At 36.2% G+C, this 23,618-nt stretch overlaps 1 protein-coding gene across 26 annotated transcripts in view; it reads right to left on the bottom strand.

The window, feature by feature from the left end:
• Positions 1–23,618, bottom strand: part of BAZ2B (bromodomain adjacent to zinc finger domain 2B) — a 330,698-nt gene that overhangs the window by 85,898 nt on the left and 221,182 nt on the right. For 19 of the 26 annotated variants that reach the window (XM_059704304.1, XM_059704307.1, XM_059704303.1 and 16 more), the window contains 5 exons: positions 19,986–20,174; positions 15,425–15,592; positions 14,323–14,516; positions 2,450–2,653; positions 1,575–1,970 (listed from right to left, as the gene is read on the bottom strand). In XM_059704304.1, coding sequence (XP_059560287.1) covers positions 1,575–1,970; positions 2,450–2,653; positions 14,323–14,516; positions 15,425–15,592; positions 19,986–20,174 — 1,151 coding nt within the window. The remainder of the gene's footprint in view (positions 1–1,574; positions 1,971–2,449; positions 2,654–14,322; positions 14,517–15,424; positions 15,593–19,985; positions 20,175–23,618) is intronic. The other 7 variants (XM_059704302.1, XM_059704318.1, XM_059704323.1 and 4 more) reach the window with 3 other exon arrangements.

The raw sequence follows: 23,618 nt of genomic DNA, 5'->3' as shown, positions 1-23,618 counted from the left end.
GGATTACATGAGACCATATGTGTCGAAAGCCTAGCTTGGCTACATCTATTAAGCAAATACTTAATAAGTGCTTTTCTAATAGGCAATCATATAAAGTTCTTTAAAAAAACTCTTTGAAAAAAATTAAGAAACCTTTCATAATGCAAATACTTCTTGATATTATTTGGTAAATTTATTTATCTTAAAGTGGAATATACATTAATGAGAATTAAAATAGCCTCCAAAATGTAAATTTTAATTTGCTTAATTTACTCATGGAAAGTCAATAACATGATGACAAAAATAATATGTTGTTATGATTAAATGGTACATTATAAATTATCACGTGCATAGTATTATGATACCATTGTCATTTCCTTTAATCAATGGTTCTCAAATCTGGCAATTTGAATCACCTGGGAAATATTTTGGACATGTAATACCTTAATCTCAAGACAAGAGAACCGGGTTTAATTGTTCTGGGTGGTATTTCCTTTTTAAAGCGTCCTAGGTGATTCTAATGTACACCTGAGAATTACTTGTTTACATTCTCAAAGCTGCCTGATTTGTTCAAGTCATTTATGTCTGACCCTGTTCTTGATGTAAAACAAGAGTCAATGGACTAGAACATTGTGACTTTTTAAAGAAAGGCAGAATATCATAGTGGTTAAGAAAATAATTCTAGTGCCATACTCCTAGGTTTGAATTCTAACTCCATCACTAACTAGCAGTGTGATTTTGGGAAAGATAAAGTTCTATGTGTCTCAATTTGATCATCTTTTACTGGTCATAACAACATCAGCAGCAATAATAGATATTAGTATTCAATGAATAAGTGCAAGTTCAGCACTGAAAACAAATGGCTGGCAAATAGTACATGCTCTGTGAGTGCTAGCTAATATTTAGGATGTGTAATGATAATTTTTATAATCAAACCAGTGTTTAAACAAAATAGTATTTTTCCTCCACTCTGAGCTCATTCTAAAATGTAAAGTATTGATCATTTAATTACTAGAATTTTACTGAACATATGGATGTAGACTATATCGTAAATAAAATCAAAGGAAGAAAATCAAGTTGAAAAAATTTCTCTGATGAGTGGTTCTGGTGTTTGGATAAAAAGAATTACTCAAAATATTTTGTATTTGATATAATTCACTAAGAATGGCAAAGGAAAATGAGTCTTTATAAAGAATTTTAACACTTAAAATTGCTAAATTATAGAATTATAAAGGTAAATGACTCAAGAATTCATTTCTTTAAAAATATATTGATATTAGAAGAAAAGGACATTATATTTTAAACAAAAGTGGTCATGAAGTATATCTTATTCAAGCATATTTCTCTCCTTAATGTTAAATCATTAACCCAGGGGGAAAATGATTTGATTGTGTTGCCAAAAATATATTAAGCAGATGTACGTACAAATATAAAATCAGAGAAATTTAGTTTGCTGATGTGCAATTTTGATTCCTGGTGACTAGAAAAAGTATAAAAATAAGAGAAGAATTTAATTTAAAACCTGCATATTATAAGATTATATAAAAGCTCTTTTCCTAATAATAAAATCATTCTATAAGTAATTTTTAACTCACCCGTTTAGATCGCAGTTCACTGGTCAAAAGACTAGATTCTTCAGAGGTATTTTTATTCCCTGCTTTAAGTACATCAGGAGAAGGAACTATGAGTTTCATATAAGTTTCCTTTTTGGCTTGATTTACCAAAGATAGAGGTTTCACATTGGACACCAATCCCGTAGACTGTATTACACTTGTGTGTTTGGTCACAGATTCCTCCTTTGCCTGAGAGCTTTGGAAAATAAATGGAAGCTGCTGTGACAAAACCTGAGGCTGCTTCTGCTGGGATTGGAATGATGAGTGGGTCTGGGATTCAGACACAAGAGGTAATGGCTGGTGTATTCTTTTTTCCTGGGCTTTTTCGGTTGCTTTCTGTCCATCCGCTTTTGGGTCTGAAATACCATGTAATAGCACCTGTAAATTAAAGTTAAAAGGCAGAGCTTAACATCTATTAAAAGAAAGAACACCAAGCAGGGAAAAAAGGAACTTTAAAAACTGTTCCTAGTGACCTGTGATAGATATCTACAGCGCAGGAGAAATACAGTTAATGTCTCTTTAAAATATTTCTCCATCTCCTATTCTGTCTTTTGCAAAACTAAGAATTTGCCCTGGCTGGTATCTCAGTTGGTTAGAGTATCGTCCCGATACACCAAGGTTGCAGGTTCAATCCCCAGTCAGGGCACATGTAAGAAATCAGCCAATGAATGCTAAGTGAAACAATAAATCAATGTTTCTCTCTGTGTGTGTTTCTCTCTCTTCTCTCTGTCCCTCCTTTCTCTCTTGCTAAAATCAATTTTTTTTAAAAGTAAGAACTAAAGGCAATGAGTCAGGATAAATCAGTTAATCCCTAAATATAAATACTGTGTAGATGAGGCCAAGGGAACTATTTATACCTGGTTGTTATTTTTATGTTGTGCTTCACTCTCTGAATCAGAATCATCATCTTCAGTTTCTTCAATACTTTGATCTTCTTCTTCTTCATCTTCCTCTAGATCATCTGAATCACTACTACTAATGCCTTCACTTGAGGTGTCTGATGATGTGCCTGAATCACTATCACTGTTGCTAGAACTTTCCATAGCTTTCTTCCTTGGTTTCTGGATAAAAACAAGATTTTTAGAAAAATTAAAGTTTCAGTAAGAGGTAAGCTCTTTTAATTTTCAAATGATATTTTCAATCTCAAAATGTCACTTTAGGAAATAAGGAAAACTCACATGTTGTAAGGGTAATTATTCAACAAACTAATCAAATTAACTTACGTGACAGGAATTCTCCAATAAAATATACAAGCTCTGACATGTACAGGATATGGGAAATCTCAATATAGTATATTATAAAATACAAGAATAATTTACAAAATAATAATTCCAATTATAAGGGTTATATACATGGAAGTTCTATAATTAGCTTTAGTCTTCTTTCTTTATGCAGATAGTGAGTTAGTAGCCAAATATTTACATATAATATGCCAAATACACCTTTCTAGGTGTTGGGCTACAATGATGCTTAAGATAAGAGTAACTGTCTTTGATAAATTTAAATTAAAATTTAAAATTTAAATTCTAGTGGTAATGGTGGTGGTGGTAGGCAGATGATTAATATAAAAGCAAATAATTCCATACAGTAATAAGTACTATAAAGAAGATAAGACAGGTAGCAAAGGACTTACAAGCTGCTTTAATTAAGGTCAAAATTTTAATTTTTCATATTTCACATAAAAAAGAAAAATATGATAAAGAAAGATTAATTTCTGGAACACTTAAGATTCTATAGGAAAAAGGAAATCTAAAGTTGGAAGAAAGGAACATTAGGTCATAGAAAAGGAAAGTTTGGGGTTTAAAGAATAGACAATAGTAGTGGATAAAAAGAGGAAAAATCATAATATAAATTATAACTAAATAACTATATAACTTTGGAAAAGTTAAAATTCTGCCAACAGGAAGACTGAAAGGAGAAATACTGCAATGATAGAGCAATAAGATTGAGTACAATCCAAAATTACTCAGGAATATTTCAAGAGTGTTTGCTGATAAAGAACAAAATATAGAAAAGGTAATCAACCAATTACAAAAGCGATGGCCTTACAAATATGAAAGCTATGGTCTTAATAGAAATAGGGCCTTTCATGACTACTGGGCCTGGTGAAGGAAAGATAATCATATATCTCTTTACCAGGAAGTCAAATTTAAGCCATAGTTACAGATTGTAAATCTATACTCTTCCTTCGTGCCTTTTGAAATTTGATTCAAATTGAGTAAAATACATAGAAATGAGGAGGTTCACTCCTGCTGTTTTATTTCGCTTTCAATGGTACTGTAACTGCTCCAAACTAGCAACTGCAATGCTTCCCCCAGAGACACACCTTCAATAAGCCAACTAACAGTTACCACCATCCCCTGAGCTATCTTCTCTCACACTAAAGCAGAAAGTGATGAGGAACCAAAGTAGGGACAAAAAGGGAACAATAGTAATATTAAGCCTGCCATTTGTTGGAGAAACACTTCGTTGCAAACAAACAGTTGTGTGTTTCTAAGCACCTATAGTAAGACTATGAAAATCATAAGGAATCTAAATTGAAGTTATCACTTTTGGTTTCAGTAAAGGCTAGATACGAAAGGAAAGAAATAAGGGAGCTATAGTGATCTAGCAGGAAGAAATAAACTCCTATTCCGTGCCCAAGTCATCTGTGTGGTTTTTTTATTTAAAGACTAGAGGCCCAATGCACGAAATTCGTGCAAGAGTAGGCCTTCCTTCCCCCGGCTGCCAGCACTGGCTTCCCTCTGGCACCCAGGACCTGGGCTTCCCTCCAGCCGTCAGCAGGCACCTGGGACCCAGGCTTCCCTCGCAGCCCTGGATTCATGCGGAAGGTCATCAGGAAGGTCGTTTGGCTGCCCGGTCTAATTAGCATATTGCACTTTTATTATTATAGATGTCATGAGAAATGGGGCCTACACTTCTCAAGAGTGAAGTCTAGAGATGCAGACCCTAAATCTTTATGGTGCGATATTCACTGGCAAAGTTTGCTGCAACCCACAGGTTCCTAGATCCCAATTCCAAACAGCACACAGGGATTTGCATTAACATGCCCATAATGTGATTCTGATGCAGGTGGTTTTGCATAGCATACTCTGACCATGTGCAAAGAGTCTATGCTTTTTTTTTTATAAGGTAACCAATTTAGACCCTACTTAAAAAACAACAAAGGAGATATGAGCTGCAAGTCCAGATATTAGAAAAATGAGTGTCTATATCACCAATTTCATCTCCTTAATTGCTATTAGTGTGTGTGTAGTTAGTTCTTTTTCATTCACACATAATTAGGTAGTATGTCTGTTATGCCATTTAAACATTTAAAAAATGAGTCTTCTTAGGTTCTTCAAAAAATGATCAAAGACGAGCTTATTAACCCCCCCAGCAACCCACCCCCCATTCAATCTGGAAAAGGATTTCAGAACCCTCTCCTTGAACTTTCGTTTCACTATATACTTATTTCTTCCAATAAAATCTAGCACATATTCAAGGCTCTTATGTACTGGGAATGCTTTAGTCTCTGGGGATAGAGGGGTGTGACAAAGAGACAGCAACTCTGCCCTAGTGGGATCTGGTGGCAGAGAATCAACAAACAATATAAATAAAGGGTTTTAGAGATAAATACCATGACTAAAAAACAGGATAACTGGATAGATAGTGTGTTTTGGGGGTGGGGTGGGGTAAAGATTTAGATACAGATAGAACCTTTCTGAGCTGAGACCTAAATGGAGAACAAGTGAAGAATGCTTCAATATGGGAAGCAGCAAAGGAAACAAGTTTAATATGTTCACAGAATGGGGAAGCCAATTAGACTAGCTATGGCACACACAGGGAACCAGGGACATAGGAGATATGGCAGGATAGACTGGCAGGGATCTTACCTCACAGGGTCTTGTAGGCCATGACAAGGATTAATTCTAAGTGGGATAAGAAACTATTAGAGGGAGTGATAACATATGACGCTGTAAAATCATCAAACCATTTATGTTTTGGCTGCTGTGTATGGCAGCAGGAGCGGAACTTATTCAAACTTGAATTATTATTATTAGTTTTTTTGCCAACAGGCTGTGTGTATATTTTAGTTTGTGACTTAATTTGTTTAATTTAAAATATCTTTATTCTAAATAAACATGCAGACTACATGAGGGACTTGGACTTAAGGATATTATGTGAGCAGTACAAAATGATGTAAACGTATAACCCAGGAAAGATTATCAAAATTAACTGAAAAATATCTTTTCAAACTACATAAGAAGAGGGCTAGGGAAGAAATTTTTTTAAAGCTTCTTAAAATTGAAAATTACTGGGTAAAAACTATAGGATCTTCTTCTTTAGCGACAATGCCCTTCATGTCCATTTTACTCCAACAACCTACTACTACAATTCATGCCAGACCCCGTATGATCCAAAGGTGCCCTTCTTCTGAAATCTTAAGTTCTAGTTTCCCTCATTTGATAACCCACGTCTTTCTAGTGTTATTTCTATGTAGATGTCTATGAACACCACTATGCTATCTCAGAATCGATCCCTTTTTATCATCAGAGAGGTGCCTCTGTAAGTTTTTAGTTACTGGAAACACCTTTTACTCTAACAACACTGATTTTGTTTAGGGATGTCAATGTAGACTCCTTATTAGAACTAAGGAAAGGATCTGTTTCATATCCATGCCTCCAAAGTCTTGTTCAATGCCTTGTACATTGTTAAGGTACTGAAGATTTTAGCACTATTTCTAAGAGGTAGGATAGTGTAAGTTTTAAAAATATGGACTTTCAACTTGTAGAAATATATGTAAAAATATATTCAGGGCACGATGTGTGGGATTTGTTTCAAAATGCTATGAGAATAAGGAATGGATGGTGTTTCAGTCACTGTCTGGCATTCAAAGAAGCTGGCAGCAGCACAGATAGACCCTGGGAGCTCACTCTATTGGGAATGCCCTTGAAAGAAATGATAAGGGAGGAGAGTAAAGAGCACTTGAAGAGCAACAGGTACAGAACTTCTGATCAAGAAGGTGGTGTAGGTAAAAGTGGTACTCGAATTCTCCTACAACCACATCAAAATGACAACTGAACTAGAGAATGACAGTCACTCAATCTCCTGAAATCTAGCCAAACAAAAGTTCTACAACTAGGGATTTAAAGAAGAAGCAACATCAAACTGCTAGGAGGGAACAGGCTGGTCCCACACCCATGTGTGGCCACCCTGGTGATACCCTCAGGAGGGGTATCTCGGCTGCAGAGGTCCCCACTGAGGAGCAAGGGGTCCCAGACCCACACCAGGCCCTCCACCCCAGGGTTCCAATGCCAGGAAGAGAAGTCCCCATAACTTCTGGTGTAAAAGTCAGCAGGAAGTGTGGCTAAGTGAGATGGAGGGCTGCTGGAGCCCTAGGCAGTTCAACTTAAAGGTCCTGCACACAAACTTACTCAGGCTCACTCCCTCTAAGTTACAGCACTGAGGCAGCAGCGTTAAAGGCACCAGGGACATACGGGGAGGAACTGAATTATCTGGCATCAGGGAGAGAGCTGGAGGGCAGCTTTCTGCCAGACAGAAGTGCTGGCAGAGGCCATTTTTCCTTTGATGAGACCCCTCCTCCACACACACACACACACACACACACACACACACACACACACACACACACAGACTTACAGGCAGACACCATATTTGAGTTTCCATTAACCTGGCTGTCCCTCTTCGCCCCACCCTGCAATACCCTCAGACCATGCCCAACCCAACTTTTGGTCCCACCCACGTTTTTCCAGTGTCTTTTCCACAGGAATGGCCTGTCTTGGCTCATGCTTCAGACTTTCCTAAAATCTCTCAAATAAGCAGCGTCTGGCCTTAGCATGCCCTGTACCACTTGCTAAGTGGCCCCAGGCCCAGCACTAGTGACAGCATACTTGGTTCACAGATTGGCCTCTCTCGAGTGCATCAAAGCTTAGCACAAATAGCAGCCATTGACAGATCATTTTGTAGCTTTTGCCATGTGGCCCCAGAATACAGGCAGACGATGGCCTTGGCCTTCACCTCCTGAGAGGCTCAAGAGTCAGGGTAACTGATGGACAGCTTCAGACCATGTCAAAGCACCACCCAACCACCTCCACAACAGACTCAGCAGACACCAGGGCCCCACTGAATTAAGTCCTGCTCTGTGGGGTGGGCCCAGGCATAGCTGATCCTCCACGGTGGAAGCAGCCAGTCTTTGCAGCCGATGAGTCTGGGCGTAAATCACTCTCACTGATGTGTCAACAGCAATCAAGACTCAACTACAACAGGAAGGTGTACACAACAGGAAGGTGTACAATGGCCACACTGGGGGAGGGGTATGCACATATGCACATGCACCTGGAGTACCCAGCTCAGATGAATGGAGAGGCTGTGTCTCTGAATCCTACAGGACACCTGCCTCATTTAGGCCACTCTACCAGGCCCCTAGAGACTAATTACCTAATACATAGACACAAACACAAAGAGGCTGCCAAAATGAGGAGACAAAGAAACATGTCCCAAATGAAACAACAGAATAAAACTCTAGAAAAGAACTAAACAAAATGGAGACAAGCAATCTACTAGATGCACTACTTATAACACTGGTTATAAGGATGCTTAAAGACCTTAGCAGGAAAATAGATGAAATGGGAGAAAACTTCAACAGCATAAAAAAGGACATGGAAACCATAAAAAGGAAACAGTCAGAAATGAAGCATACACTAACTGAAATGAAAAATAATTAACAGGGAATCAATAGTAGACTAGACAGATGAAGCCAAGAATCAAAAGAGTGATTTGGAATATAAAGAAGCAAAAAAACACCCAATCGTAACAGCAAAATGAAAAAAGAATACAAAACAATGAGGATAGTGTAAGGAACTTCTGAGAAACTTCAAGCATACCAACATCTCCATCTTGGGGGGTGCCAGAAGAAGAATGGAGAGAGCAAGAAATTGAAAAACTATTTGAAAAAATAATGACAGAAAACTTCTTCAACCTGGTGAAGGAAACAGACATACAAGTCCAGGAAGCTCAGACATGCAAGTCCCAAACACGATGAACCCAAAAAGGCCCACACCAAGACCTATAATTAAAATGCAGAGGTTAAAAACAAACAACAAATTTTAAAAGAAGAAAAAAAGTTACCTACAAAGGAGCTCCCATAAGACTGTCGGCTGATTTCTCAACAGAAAATTTGAAGGACAGAAGGAAATGGAAAGAAATAATAAAAGCAATGAAAAGTAAAGACCTACAACCAAGATTACTACACTACCCAGAAAAACTATTATTTAGAATCAAAGTTAACAGCTTCCCAGACAAGAAAAAGCTAAAGGAGTTAATCACCACCAAACCAGTATTACATGAAATATTAAAGCAGTGGTTCTCAACCTTTCTAAGGCCGCGACCCTTTAATACAGTTTCGCATGTTGTGGTGACCCCCCAATCATAAAATTATTTTCGTTGCTACTTCATAACTGTAATTTTGCTACTGTTATGAATCATAATGTAAATATCTGATATGCAGGATATATTTTCATTATTACAAATTGAACATAATTAAAGCATAGTGATTAATCACAAAAACAATATGTAATTATATAGGTGTTTTCCGATGGTCTTAGGCGACCCCTGTGAAAGGGTCGTTCGACCCCCAAAGGGGTCGCGACCCACAGGTTGAGAACCACTGTATTAAAGGGTCTTCTTCAAGAATAATATTTAATATCAAAAATATGAACTATAAAATGGCAATAAATACATACCCATCAGCAATTAAATCTAAAACCCAAGTAAAGAAACAAACAGAACAGACTCATAGATACAGAGAACATTTTGATGGGAGGGGATTTGAAGTGATGGGTGAAAAAAGTGAAGGAATTAAGAAGTTCAAATTGGTTCTTAAAGGACAGTCATGGGGATGTAAAGTACAGCTTAGGGAATATAGTAAATGATATTCTAATAACTATGCATGGTGTCATATGAATAAGAAATTTATCAGGATAACCACTTAGTAAGTTATATAATTTCTAATCACTGGGGTGTACACCCAAACCTACTATAATATTATATGATAACCGTAATTAAAAAGTAAAACTTGAAAACATGTATTCGCAAAGTTATATGCACCCCTATGTTCACTGCAGAATTATTCATGGAGGCAAGATAATGGGAACAACCAAAATGTCCTGCAATAGAAGACTGGATAGCCCTAACCGGTTTGGCTCAGCAGATAGAGCGTCGGCCTGCGGACTCAAGGGTCCCAGGTCCGATTCCGGTCAAGGGCATGTACCTTGGTTGTGGGCACATCCCCGGTGGGGAGTGTGCAGGAGGCAGCTGATCGATGTTTCTCTCTCACCGATGTTTCTAACTCTCTATCCCTCTCCCTTCCTCTCTGTAAAAATCAATAATATATATATATATATATATATATATATATATATATATATATATATATATTTAAAAAAAGAAGACTGGATAAAGAAGATGTGGTACATACACACAATGGAATACTACTCAGTCATAAGAAAGGATGAAATACTACAATTTGCAACAACATGGATGGACCTTGAGAATATTATGCTAAGTGAAATAATTCAGTCAGCAAAAGCTAAGAACCATATGACTTCACTCATATTTGAGATATAAAACTGAAACTTGTGAACACAAATAGCAGTGTGGTAGTTGCCAGAGAGGATGAGGTAGGGATGAAGGGGGTCCTAATATATGGTAACAAGAGAAAATCTGACTTTGTGTAGTGGGCACACAGTGCAATATACAGGTCTTGTAAGATAGAAACTCACACCTGAAACTTGGATGATCATATTAACCAATATCACCCCAATAAATGTAATTAAAATTTTTTTAAAATAAAAATATAAATGCAGGGAAACAAGAGGGGAAAAAAAATAACAGGTAGAGAGTGTGATCCTGAAACCTGTGTTCCTGGAAGTAAATAAGCAAGAGTCTTTTATCACTTTTGTTTCAGGGGTAACTGAATGTTTGTCTTGGAGCCCAAGTATAGTCCAATTGAGTTTTTGTGATTGGGTACCATGAGGCTTCTTGACTTTAGCAGACGACCTTCCCCCAGACCCTCAAATGTCTTCTGGAAAGCATTTATCTTCTGTTGAAAAGGGAACTGAAATATCTAGGAACTTGTACTGTCTTGAAGGCCAAGTAAAATTTGATAAAGTAGTTCCTTAGGATTAAAAATTAGAACCTAGGATGCATGTTTTTCGTATTTAAAGTTCAGATGAATGCTACTTGTAGACAGTGGCTACCCATACCTTGTTCTTCTTGCTATGGTGTGCCAAAAGCTTCCCAGCCCCTTAATATTTCAGCTGAGATGGCAGAGAAAGTGATCTGTGCAGGATCACAAACTCTGGATGCTCTTTTCCCGGAAAATCAGTCCCTAAAAGTGGTTTTCATAAAATGTAGATGAGAAGACACTGCTCTATTGATTATCTGTTCCCAGAATGTTTGCAGTTGATGCTTGGGATTTAACTCAGAATAAACCAAGAGTTCTCAATCCAGAAGACATTACAAATGGGACCAAAGTCACTGATAAGGGTGCACGTACTGACAATTCTGGACATAATGTGTTAGTTCATGTAGATGGAGTTATCTCAGCTTACTTGGTTGAATGAAAGAAACCAAGACTTAGTGGTGACCTTCATTTAATAAAGTTGAAATGTCACAGCATCCCTGGCATGATGTGGAAGAGGAAATCTAAAGGCTTATTTAGAGTGACAAAAATTTTTAGAGTGGATTTACCACATTTGATCTGCACACCCACTACAATCCTCATAAGCTTTTAAAAAATATATATTTTATTGATTTTTTTTAGAGAGGAAGGGAGAGGGATGGACAGACAGAAACAGTGATCAACTGCCTCCTGCACACTCCCTACTGGGTATGTGCCGGCAACCAAGGTACATGCCCTTGACCAGAATTGAACCTGGGACCCTTGAGTCCGCAGGCCGATGCTCTATCCACTGAGCCAAACCTGTTAGGGCCTCATATGCTTTTATATAACAAATGAGGTCTAGTCAGGAGGCAGAACCACATTAGCAACTTGAACAGGGAAATTTTATCATGAAGAATTTGTAACAGAAGATGAACTACTAAGAGGGGAAAAAGAATACTAGAATTGGCCCTGGCTGGGTAGCTCAGTTGGTTAGAGCATTGTCCTGATATGCTCAGGTTGGGGTTCGATCTCTGGTAAGGGCACATACAAGAAGCAACTAATCAATGCATAAACAAATGGAACAACAAATCAATGTTTCTCTCTCTATCTAAAATCAATAAATAAAAATAAAAAAAGAATACTGGGATAGAAAGTGAATGAAATTGCCACTTCCTGCAGAGCTATGGTGAACTACTCTAAGATAAACTTGGAAGAGGGCCTCTGTCCTCCAAGCCATCGTTACCTAAGACTTAGCTTCAAACTCTGTTGGAGAGGATGTGGCCGTTGCCCATTGGATGGCAGAGGAGCTCACTGAGGTATCACAGGTGAAAGTGAATGCCAGAAAAAATTGCTGGGAACCCGCTAGCTGGGGCACCAGTAAAATGAGTTGGAGAGCCACCCAGTGGCATTCCCAGGCACTGAGGGCGCTGGACACGGTGGGGGGCGGGGGGGGGGCGGGGTTCGGCCCTGATTGATCGCTCTGCAGGCGGGATGGTGGAGCAGGTGAGGGGGCAGCACCCGGCCAAGGAGGGGTGCCAGGCAGGGCTATGGGGCTGTGAGCGCGAGCTGGGGTGTGAGGCTGGGGGCATGAGCTGGAGCCCAATTTCCATAGGCCACCCAGAGGGCCCACCCTTGCATGAATTGGTGCACTAGGCCTCTAGTAACTAATAATAAAGTAGAACAATTATAATATGCAAATGTGCTCTCTCACGCTCTCTCTCCCTCTCTCCCTCTCTCCAATCATTTTACATTTTTCAGTCCAAACCTATTCTTGACTCTGTGTAACCATCCCTTACTTGCACTATATGGCTTGGTGTCACTCAATTCAGGGGATCCCTTGCTGAAGTCTCTGTATAGGTTCGATATCTGGTACAACACACTGCTGTCCCTTGGACCACATTTTCTGTTTAGGTCTTCCACCGAGTAATTGAATGTCTTTTCTATCTTAACTAAGCACTTATCACACGCTATGGCCATAACTTTTACAGTTAAAGTACAAGAGCAAAACTAGCACAAATTTCTTTGTCCTGCTTCACAATTTCACTAATAAAAAATTCATTTTATTGTATATCTTAGCAACCTCAGGATACTTTTTTCTTTCATTTCTAATGTCAAGACCGTTCACCTTTTCACTTAAAGGAAGCACTTTACAGCTTCTCTTTAGTATACCCAAATTGTCAGCATCACTACTCTTGCACTTTGGGATCATTATTAAGTAACATAAAGATTACTTGAGCACAGCCACTGCAATACCATAGCGGTCAATTTGATAACCGAGATGGACACCCAGTGACTAACAGGTAGGTAGCGTATACAGCCTGGATACACTGGGCAAAGGCGTAATTCACATCCCAGGTGGGATGAAGTGAGATGGTGCAAGATTTCATAATACTACTCAGAACAGCACACAATTAAAACTTACGCATGGTCTATTTCTATGATTTTCCATTTAATATTTTCAGATGGCGGCTGACTAAAAGTAAATGGAACCGCAGAAAATGAAACCACAGGCTTACAATGGGGGTCTACTGGAATGAACTGTCTGCTGGGATGCCAGTGAAACTCATGATGTGCACTGCTGAGTCTCCTACATACAGCCAGCAGCCATAGCATAAAAACAAGAAGAAAACACTGGAACCAGGAACAGAAAACCCTTCCATTCCAGTGTTTCTCTGGGACCCCCTTCTAACATGATATAACATTGTGCCAACTGTCAAAACAACAGAAAGCAGCCTAGTCGGTATGGATCTGTCGTTGAGCTTTGACCTATGAACCAGTTAGTCACGGTTCGATATCCGGTCAGAGCATGTGCCCAGGTTGCGGCTTGATCCCCAGTAGGGGGCGTGTAGGATAAAGTCAATCAATGATTCTCTCTCATCATTGATGTTTCTATCTCTCTCCCCTTTCCTCTATAAAATCAATCAAATCAATACACACACACACACACACACACACACACACACACACATTTTAAGAGGAGGGTGAATTTAGAACTGAGTGGCATTAAATTGATTATTTGTACAGTTGGGAACATAGCAAAATAAAGTTGGCCTCAAGGTGATAATTACTGAGCCTGGATAATGGGTACATAAGATTATTGTGCTATTCTATCTACTCTGTATATGTGAAAATTTCCATTAAAAAAGTTTTTCTTGCTTGCTTTTGGTTTCGTAAAGCATGGGCTCTGGAGTCAACCTGCCAGACTTCAAATCCTGACCACTAACTGAAGCACTATTTTAGGGCTGTGTTTCCCCGTTTTAATAATAGTACCTACCTCATTAGAGGTATGGGGAGGATTGAAATAGATATTACATGCCAAGCAATTCGTGCAGAGCTGGTATGTTCTCAATAAATCTTATCTACTATTATTATTTTCATTATTTACTGGTGCTGACAGTTTTAATTTTTAAAATACATGATATTAGTACCACACCATAAAAATAAACATCCACAAAAATAGAACTTGGTAACTCATAATAAATTATTCCATAGACACAGGTGGTTTGACTTCTGGAATGCTACATATAGATTTGTTATAAATTTGTCCTTCAAAGAATAACTTACTTTATCCTTGATTTTGTCAGCTCTAGCATCCAAAGGCTGGTTTTTGTTTTGATCCTGATTACATTTTCGATTTCCTCCACCTGAGCTTATACTTTTAGTTTGTCCAACAGAACTGGAAGCAGTAGTGGATAGTACAGATGTGTTGATACCAGACACAGATGAAGTACTGTTTCCATTTATTGACCCATTTACACCTTGAAAAAATAAATAAAGATGTTTATACAATAGAATTCTTTTGACCACATAAAAGAATGAAGTAATGCAATATGCTATAATGTGATGATTCTCGAAAACATAATGCAAAGTGAAAGCGCAGACACAAAAGGTCACAAATTGTATGATAAGAGCTATGAGATATTCACAACACATAAATAAATCCTTTTGGGATGATGAAAATGTTTTGAAACTACACGGAGGTGACGCTTACACAATGATGTGAATGTATTAAGTGCCACTGAATTATTCACTTAAAAATGGTTAATTTTACATTTATGTGATTTACACTTCAATTTTTTAAAACATCAAGAAAGATAATTAAATGAAAACACTCATCCTTTCAGAGCAAACTCCCCCAAATACTACCTCAAGCAAAAAGAAAGATAATAATAAACCATCTAAATTGTTACTATAATTTGCAAATGATAGTCTGACAACCATGAACAACAGAAATGCTAATAATCGTTAAAAACGAAGAATACTAGGATATTAGTTTTAATCAACTTAAAGCTTAATTACAGAAGAAGTAAATATTATAGTGGGTTACATAAAAAAGCTAGTGAGATACAGAGGCAAAAGCAGCAGAGTTTGGAGTTAGAAGACCTGGGTTCAAATCCTGCGATGCTAAATCAATCTGTAAGCAACATTTCCTTAAATAATTTAAATAAATTATTATTGCAAACCTTGGTTGCAAAAAACCCACTAAATGGTATTTAATGTTGGTGGCAAAATGAGGATATTTTCAATCCCGAAGAGTTATTATAAGGATTAAGCAATGCAATGTGAAAGTGTCCAGCACAATACTTTATAAAAGTTATTAAACTTGAACTCTACTGATAATACGTATTGAAGCAGAGGATTTTAAATACTTCATTTAAATTAATACCTTTTTCAGGACCATTTCGATTACTTTTTCCTGTAGTCCTTGAATGGAATGAAGAAGAATCATGATTCTGGGCTGGAGGAGCAAACAGTGGTGGAATTCCCAGTAACGGTGGAAAGAAGGCTGCCCCTGTACGAGTATGAACATCTGCTGTTCGCCACCATTCTGCACCTCAAAACCAAACACCAAACAGACAAGCAAAAATATTTGGGTTAACTTTCTAGTTGATGTAACAATGCTTTTTATATTTTACTCCTGAAAAAAAATGGTTACGTTTTAATTTGGAACAGAATTGCTGTATCTTTCTAATTGTAAGGTTGCTATTTAGAAGTTATACACTCATTATTCTTCTCATTAAGATAGTATCCAGTAGTTGAGCATTGACCTGTGAACCAGGAAGTCATTGGTCAATTCCTGATCAGGGCACATGCCTGTTTGCGGGCTCAATCCCCAGTATGGAATGTGCAGGAGGCAGCTGATCAATGATTCTCTATCATTGATGTTTCTCTCTCTCTCTCCCTCTTCCTTCCTCTCTGAAATCAATAAAAATATATTAAGAAAAAAACAAAAAGATAGTATCCAGGAATCTTTGTTCAGCAGCCTTCTTGAATTCAACTTTATAAAGAACAAAGGTTTTAAAAATAAAATGGAAAACGTGGAATATTAAAGATTTATTTGACTCTGGTGACTTTTACCATAGTAAAAGAAAAAAAATATTTAACACTATACCAACCTATTTTAATACCTTAGGATTTTAGATTAGTGTTAAAAATTTCCTCAAATTATATATATCATAGATATGGCTCTAATAAATCAGGTTGTTTAAATAGTAATACAAAGAATACTGTTACCCAGTATACTTCACATGCATTTATGAAAGAAAAAGTTCATACTCAAACAGAAACGTAAAGACGGTAAAATCAGTAAGCCTTATTCTTTCTTTCTTTTTCTTTTTCTTTTTCGGGCGGGGAGGATCTTAAAGAAGATCTCAAAACAAGTAAGTCATATTAAAATATAAAATATTTATAAAGTTTCTCCTTAAAGTTAATGAAAAAAATCATAAACTTATGCCATACTTCCTCTTATAAGTTACAAATAATAATGATTGTTTTATCACTGCAAAATGACTGAATGTAGAAAGTCATCAAAAATGTAATTTAAATGTTCAAATTGTGGCTCTCAGTTAAAATTTCTAAAAACAGAGAGAAGCCAAATTTTATAGAATACATTTTTTCAAGGAAGGGTAAAGATTAAGAAAAGATTTGAAAATAATCCAAAGGAAAGTCTTATATTGCCCCTTCTAAAATCTCAGAAATGATCTTTTCCAACTGACTAATCTGCTAGATTACCAAATTAGCTATAACCTTTGAGGCTAATCTTCCAAGATATATGTAAATATTTTTCATCGATTATAACATCCATAAGGAAATTAGAGAGAAAATCCTCAATAATACAGCATGGGAAATTTTCCAAATTGTCAGTATACTATATTACATGGTCTTTAAAGCTTTTCTAGGAATATCACTCTCCATTAAAAATAGGATGTAAAGTGATGTGCACCTTTATTATCTAATGGCAAACCTATTTTTTTGTGTTGTTTTTTTTTTAAGTGACATGTTCATGGCGGCTACCATTCTGAAAGATCTAAAAAAAACAGTATAAGCAAAAAACTGCAAAAGCTATTCTTCTGCACTGCGGGAAGGCGCTGCTGGTGAAATGACACCAATGTATATTCAGCAGGGCCTGAATGATGGAAACTCAACCAAGAATAACTACACAAAGGCATTAATCATTTATCCACTGTTTAGATGAAAGAAGTGTATTTAGATAGGAAGAAAAACTGTGTATTTTGGGCTTATATCAGCACAGTTGGAATCTATTGTTATTTGAAAACTAGGTTCCACATAGCTGACAAAAAGTGACAGAGGTTTTCCAAAGATATTTATATTATTTAATATAGAGTCTATAATGAAAACATTACAGTTGAATGTATAGACTTTGTAAACAACCAGAAAATTGGTAAGGCATTCAAAGTGTAGTAAGATTTGAATATTTTAGACATAAACTGAGGAAAAACACAAAAATGTACTTTAGAATGTCAATTGTACACAATAGGGACTAGAAAAAAAGACAACTGGAAAATGTGTGTAATAAATAAGCTGATATCGCAAGTAAAAAAAACAAGTAAATAAGGTCAATCGAATAAAAAGATAAAAATTGTAGGGATGCTGATAACAAACTGTACAAATGTCTAATATTTCATAGAAAATAACAATTTTTATTAAGTAACAGCTATTTATCTTTCAAATTGAAGAAAATAAAAAAATTTAGTCACTCACAAACTAGCTTGTTTATAACGTGCTATGTAAAAAATAAGGATTACATAAACCAGCACATGATTTCTAAATGTATTCAAAGAAGGTAATAGCACAGAGCAACATTCATTAATCATATTCAACTGAAAGATTCCAGTATTTCAGAGACTATGCTAAATCTCAATTAGAACCTAGAAGATATAGTAGAATTTTAAAATCTTTCATACTTGAGAGCCAGGTACTTCACAAAATTCATGGCAATATAATATAAAAATATAATAACCAAAAATTGTATATTTTTAAAGAAATTAAGATGAAATACAATTTCAGTATTAAATAAAAACAATTTTATTATACTAATGTCCATTAAATATTGCACCTGTTGATTTAATCATTTGAAATGCAGAATAATCTACATGTCCATAAAAATTTAAAAATAAATTCTTACTCATTTAAAATTCCTAGTAATTCCTTCCCTGTGTGTCTTCATTTATTAGGTCATTTCAAAAATTTGGCATTTTGATTACCCTTTTGAATAAAGCCAACAATACAGAATTTAAATTTGTTATTATAGCAAACCTGTAACTTAAACATATCTTCTATAAATAGGCATAGTCTCTGTTCATTTGACAAAATAGTATTCTTCTACAGTCATACTTTTATCACTAAAGACTATGTCTTATAACTATTTGTTAATCCATCTCCTGAAAACTATAAACAACATAATATATACTATGGTAGTGTATTTCAAACTGTTTGGCTTAGTGCACATAACATACTAAATTAATGAAAAGTTTATGTAGGTTAGGGGAATCAATTTTTTTTTCTGTCCAGTGGGAAGTATTAGCATTGTTGAAGTCCAGAGAAGTAGTTCTTTAGACTTGTTAACCATCATCCCAGTGCAGAAGGTATTGGATTTTAATAATAGAGTAATTACATTGTTCTTTTAGAAATGCTCAAAAGCAATACTCCAATAAACCATGAAACAAACAAATTTAAGGTATCAGTAACTATCTATATTAATATCACCTGTTTTGATTTTCATTCAGCAATCTTATGTTTCAGAAAATATCTGTTGAATGCTTATCTTGCTAAACAACCATTCTAGAAACTGACTGAATTAAATTTCTATTAGTGTTTTTTAAATAAATGTTAAGACTTAGTTTAAGACTTTATTTTAACTTTCTACTCACACTACCCCTCCCCACAATTCCTTCTTCCAGACAACTGAATGAAAGGAATAATATGATTCAAAAGACAGTACTTGACATATATAGTTAACCATCTTTCCATCATATATATATAGAAGCACTTCACAATTTATTACCCATTAAAGTGGGCAAGAGAAAATACTAATGATAATTACTAATTATGTATGGATTATGTGTGCCAAATGCTTCACTCAGCACTAACATGGCTTATCTGCTTTCATCTTCATAGGTACTATAATGATGATGATAACCTCATGTCTCGGATGAGGAAACTGTGGCTGAGAGGTCAGATTACTTGTTCAAAGTCACACAGCTAAAACACAGCAAAGCCAGATTTAAATTCAGGTTAATTTGTGTCTACATTTATGCTGATTTTTAAACAACCCCAACTAAAATTTATTAAAGTAAAATTAATCACTGGAAACACTTAAAGTTTAGTTTTCAAAATAATATAACAAGACAAATTATAGCATGTTTGTGTAAGTTAAACTTTATTTGATGTCTTACTGAATTCTCATAATCTGTAGAATTTGGGGTAATTCTGGTCTTGCTGCCACATATGTGGTGCAAATCTAGAGTTGTTTTGATTGATTATAAAAGAATACATAGAAATTCAAGAGCCAAACTCATCTTCCTGACAAAGTGCAGAGAAGTGAGAACTCAAAATAACATTTCAGAGATGTTTATTATAAGTACTAGACTTTAGTTTTCCAGTATAAGCTATTTTTCACATCAAAGCTGAGGGAAAAAAATCATCAAAAACACGAAGAAAACTTAGCTTAATTATTCACTTTTGATGCAGATGCCGATTTCCCTAGCTAAACACTTAAGTATCTAACTGCATTGCCACCTAGCACACATAGTGTGGTGTTGGTTCTTTTTTTTGGCCATGATAAATAGGATTGAGCAAATTCTTGCACAAGAGTTTTAATATACCAGGCATGAGACTATTTCTTTTTGTTCAATTTAATAAATTACTGCTTGAACATTTTCAAGCTTTCCTTCTTTCCTTGAACACTGTTTGTAACAGATGTTTACCTGGAAAAGATGCTAGTTGGGGATGTGCGGCTAAGGCTGTGGGTGTACCAAGTGTCCCCAAACCACCAAATTCTGAATGCCCTGAGCTGGCTGAATGTAGACCAAAGACTGGGTGGCTGACCATTGGGAAGGCACTCGACACTGTGGACAGGTTAAACGGTTGATCCCCAGCTGCTCTGAATAAATGTCCTGGGAGGGAAAAGAACACACTTAAAGTTGGACTATAAAAACAGATGAGATCTGATTTCAGCATTCATAAATTAGATAAAATTTTATACTTTCTTATTTATTCTATTTTTATCTTACATTTTCTTTTGCATTTCTATTCATCAAACCCTACAGAATAAGATGTTTCTACATGAAAGTACTCTGGTAAATGTAATGAAAATAAATGGTATAATCTTATTTACTTTGAATTTGAGAAATGATGCTTTCAGCAAATAATTTTCACTCATTATTGTGTTTTGACCTGCAGAAGTGAGTGAACTTTCTGTGAATAAATGTACATTAACGTAGTATTAAAATGTTTTCACTCGTAATGAAAATAAAACCATCTTATTAATATAAGGTTCAAAACCAAAGAAATAAGTCCAGAATCTGTCACCAAGTCCTTACTCAAATTATACAACTAGGCAAAGAGATTTTAGTTTCCATGTGCCAGAATTGAAGGCATGTTCTCTATGCAATACCTCTTTGATACCAAAAAGGGGATTATATTCTAGCCTGATAAAGCAATGTAGAATACAACATGAAGATTTAATGAATAAACTTCTTAAGATTATTTCTAAATGCACCCAAGGGCATCTATCAACTTTTTGATATAAATATCATATTCAATTCTAAGTGTGACTTTCAATCTCCACTTTTACCCTAAAGAGATTCTAGTAGTAAGTGTCACAATCCCAGTTTGGGTTGTTATACAATCAAATACACGACCTCTTTTTCATACTTTGCAGGGAGTTGGCAGAAAATCTGTTAATACTTGGAAATCTTCCTTTTACTTCCAGAAAATAATTAACTTTCCCTGGCTTGATACTAAGAAAACAATACCAAATGCCACCCTCCAGGCTATTTTAAGAATTTACCGTGTGAAAGGTACTGTATTCTGTGTTAAAATAAGAATATGGGTTTCTTACTATCTCCTGTTTATATCAGACCTGGCTCTGCAGTTGAAGTAGTTTTAACACAATATGTTTGAAGTCAATTTGTTAAAAGTAATTACTTTTTTAATATTTAGCTATTAAAAATATCTCTTCTCTTTGCTTTTTTATTCCTTAAAAACCAAGAGGAAGTCATCAGAAGGCAACGATATGCCCTGAAATAACACTGCACTGAAATAACATTATATTTTTTATTGAAGTAGTAAGATTTAAATAAATTGTATCAAATCACAAGTATGTCTCATATCATCCTGTAAGATAAAAAATTGTGATTGGAAGTCAAGGTTCCACTATAACAAAGCACTAAGCAGATCTCCCAGGGAAGATCCTCAAAGTATCTTTATGATAAAGGCCCATAGAGGAACTGTCAGAGGGCAAGGAAAGGACACAGACTTGGGTATCTTTCCTAAGTCAGCCAATCTTTGTTTTTGTTCATCAAAGCCTATACAGAAAATCTGTGAATTTGATACTTATGTGTTAGCAGAGTTCCAGAATGCCTTAGCATTGAAGTTGAGTTAAAACAAAACAGGGCACGCTACTGGGAAAAAAGGTTACTCAAATATCACTACCTTCAAGACCAGTGATAAAGAAATAATCCTTGACTTCATGGACCTCATAATTTGACCATAATTTAAATAGTCTGACTACTTTTTATACAACAATGTATAAAACAAGTTAATATTTCAATATTATAAACTGGTACTGTCATATACAGGACTAAGTAATAGATCCCAAATACCTAAAGAAGTGTCTCATACATAATAAACATTCAATAAATATCTGATGAATGAATCAATTCACTACTCATTAAGAGCAGAGGAGGCATATCCCTGGGACTGATTCCAAAGGCCTTCGATCCAAACAGGAAGCTGTCATTTTTTATCACCAGAGCAAAGCTATATAATGGCCTAGAAAACTTACTAGAGTTCATTTATCATCTAATTTTCAAGTCTTAGTCCTGCAAATTCATCTCTCCTTCCTTTCCTTTCTTCAACAATTGTTTCCTGGGCATTTATTTTTGTGCCAGGCATTTATTGAAGACATAATAATAAAAGGAAATACATATGCCCTGCTCTTTAAATGTAGATGAATAGACAAATAAACACCACCAACTGCATAATTATAAATTGTGAAGAGTACAATGAATGAAATTACTAGGTACCAAAACAGATAATAGTGGAGACTTCTCTAATTAATGTCTGAAACTGAGCATAAGAAAGAATCAGCTTAGGAAGAACTTGCAGAGGGAGAACATGTTAGAGATCCTTAGTTGGGAAAGAATGTATCTAAAGAAGCTAAAGGTCAGGGAGACTAAAAGGTAACAGAACAAAGTGAGAACAGTTCCACATAAATTTGAAGTAGACAGTGATTAGATCATGGAGGTGTATTAGTTAGGTTGAAAAGTACAAAACACCAAATTCAAAATTAATAAAAAGATGAATGTACTGGCTTACATAATGCAAAAGCTTTCGGAAAAGACTGACTGAAAGTTTGCCAGAACCAAATTTCTCTTTCTTCTCTGGGCTCTACATCCTCAGATAGGCCTTCTCCCAGGTTTGTGGGAGTAAAAATTCCAGAATGGCATCTCTTAGTCTTTCATTAGTCTTATCTGCATCATGTGCCCATTCCTTAACCAATCACTATTGTCTGGGAGATGTGATGTTTAGACTGGGCAGATTGGATCACATGCTGCCCATGGACTCCTAGATGAAAATTTTTTAAAAGAAAGTTATTCGCTTTTTTTGTATTTGTTTTTGGTGTGTGTGTGTGTGTGTGTGTGTTTGTGGGAGGGGGGCGGGGGGAGACAACTTCAGATAATGGTGGAGTAGTAGGGAAGTTGGTCACTTGAATCACCCACAGAGGATAATGATGAAGTCTGAATTTAAAACAACAAGAAAACTAAAGATATGAGAAGATATCCAAACATAGAGAAAAGCCAGAGGAAAGTTTAATCTGGGAAAATGGTAATGAGAAGGGGTAAAAAGTATGACTTTGTGGTGTGTTGATCTGATAATGCTGCCTAAACCTCACAGCTATGACCACAAAAAACAGTGGAAGAAAAGGAGCAGCCTTATCCACTAAAGGTGCCAGTGGTCAGAATCCAGGACTGAAAAAAAAAACAAAACCCAGAAAATTTAAAAGGGAAATCCTGGCAGTGAGCAAATCACAAAAAGAATGAGACCCAAATTCAGAGCTTCAACCACCCAAATACATAGCTATAAGTACACTGCATGAATGAGGCAGGTCCCCAGGGGCATGGCAAAGAGCCAGCAGAGAACACAGAGAATCTGCTCTTGAAAGACAGGGCTACACACAGCAGATCTATTGAGTTTAATGTGCTTCTTAAATGAATGAATTCCTTCGTCATGACTGGCTTAGACAACAGGAAGCCTGAAGTGTCCAGGGCAGAGTCCAAAGCTGGCAGGGCAGCTGGAAATTAGAGGGTAATCTTAGAAGCAAGGAAACCACAGGG

The sequence above is a fragment of the Myotis daubentonii genome, chromosome 7 (assembly GCF_963259705.1).
Source record: "Myotis daubentonii chromosome 7, mMyoDau2.1, whole genome shotgun sequence".
Classification (NCBI taxonomy): Eukaryota; Metazoa; Chordata; class Mammalia; order Chiroptera; family Vespertilionidae; genus Myotis; species Myotis daubentonii.
This window is presented reverse-complemented; position numbering and strand designations above follow the sequence as displayed.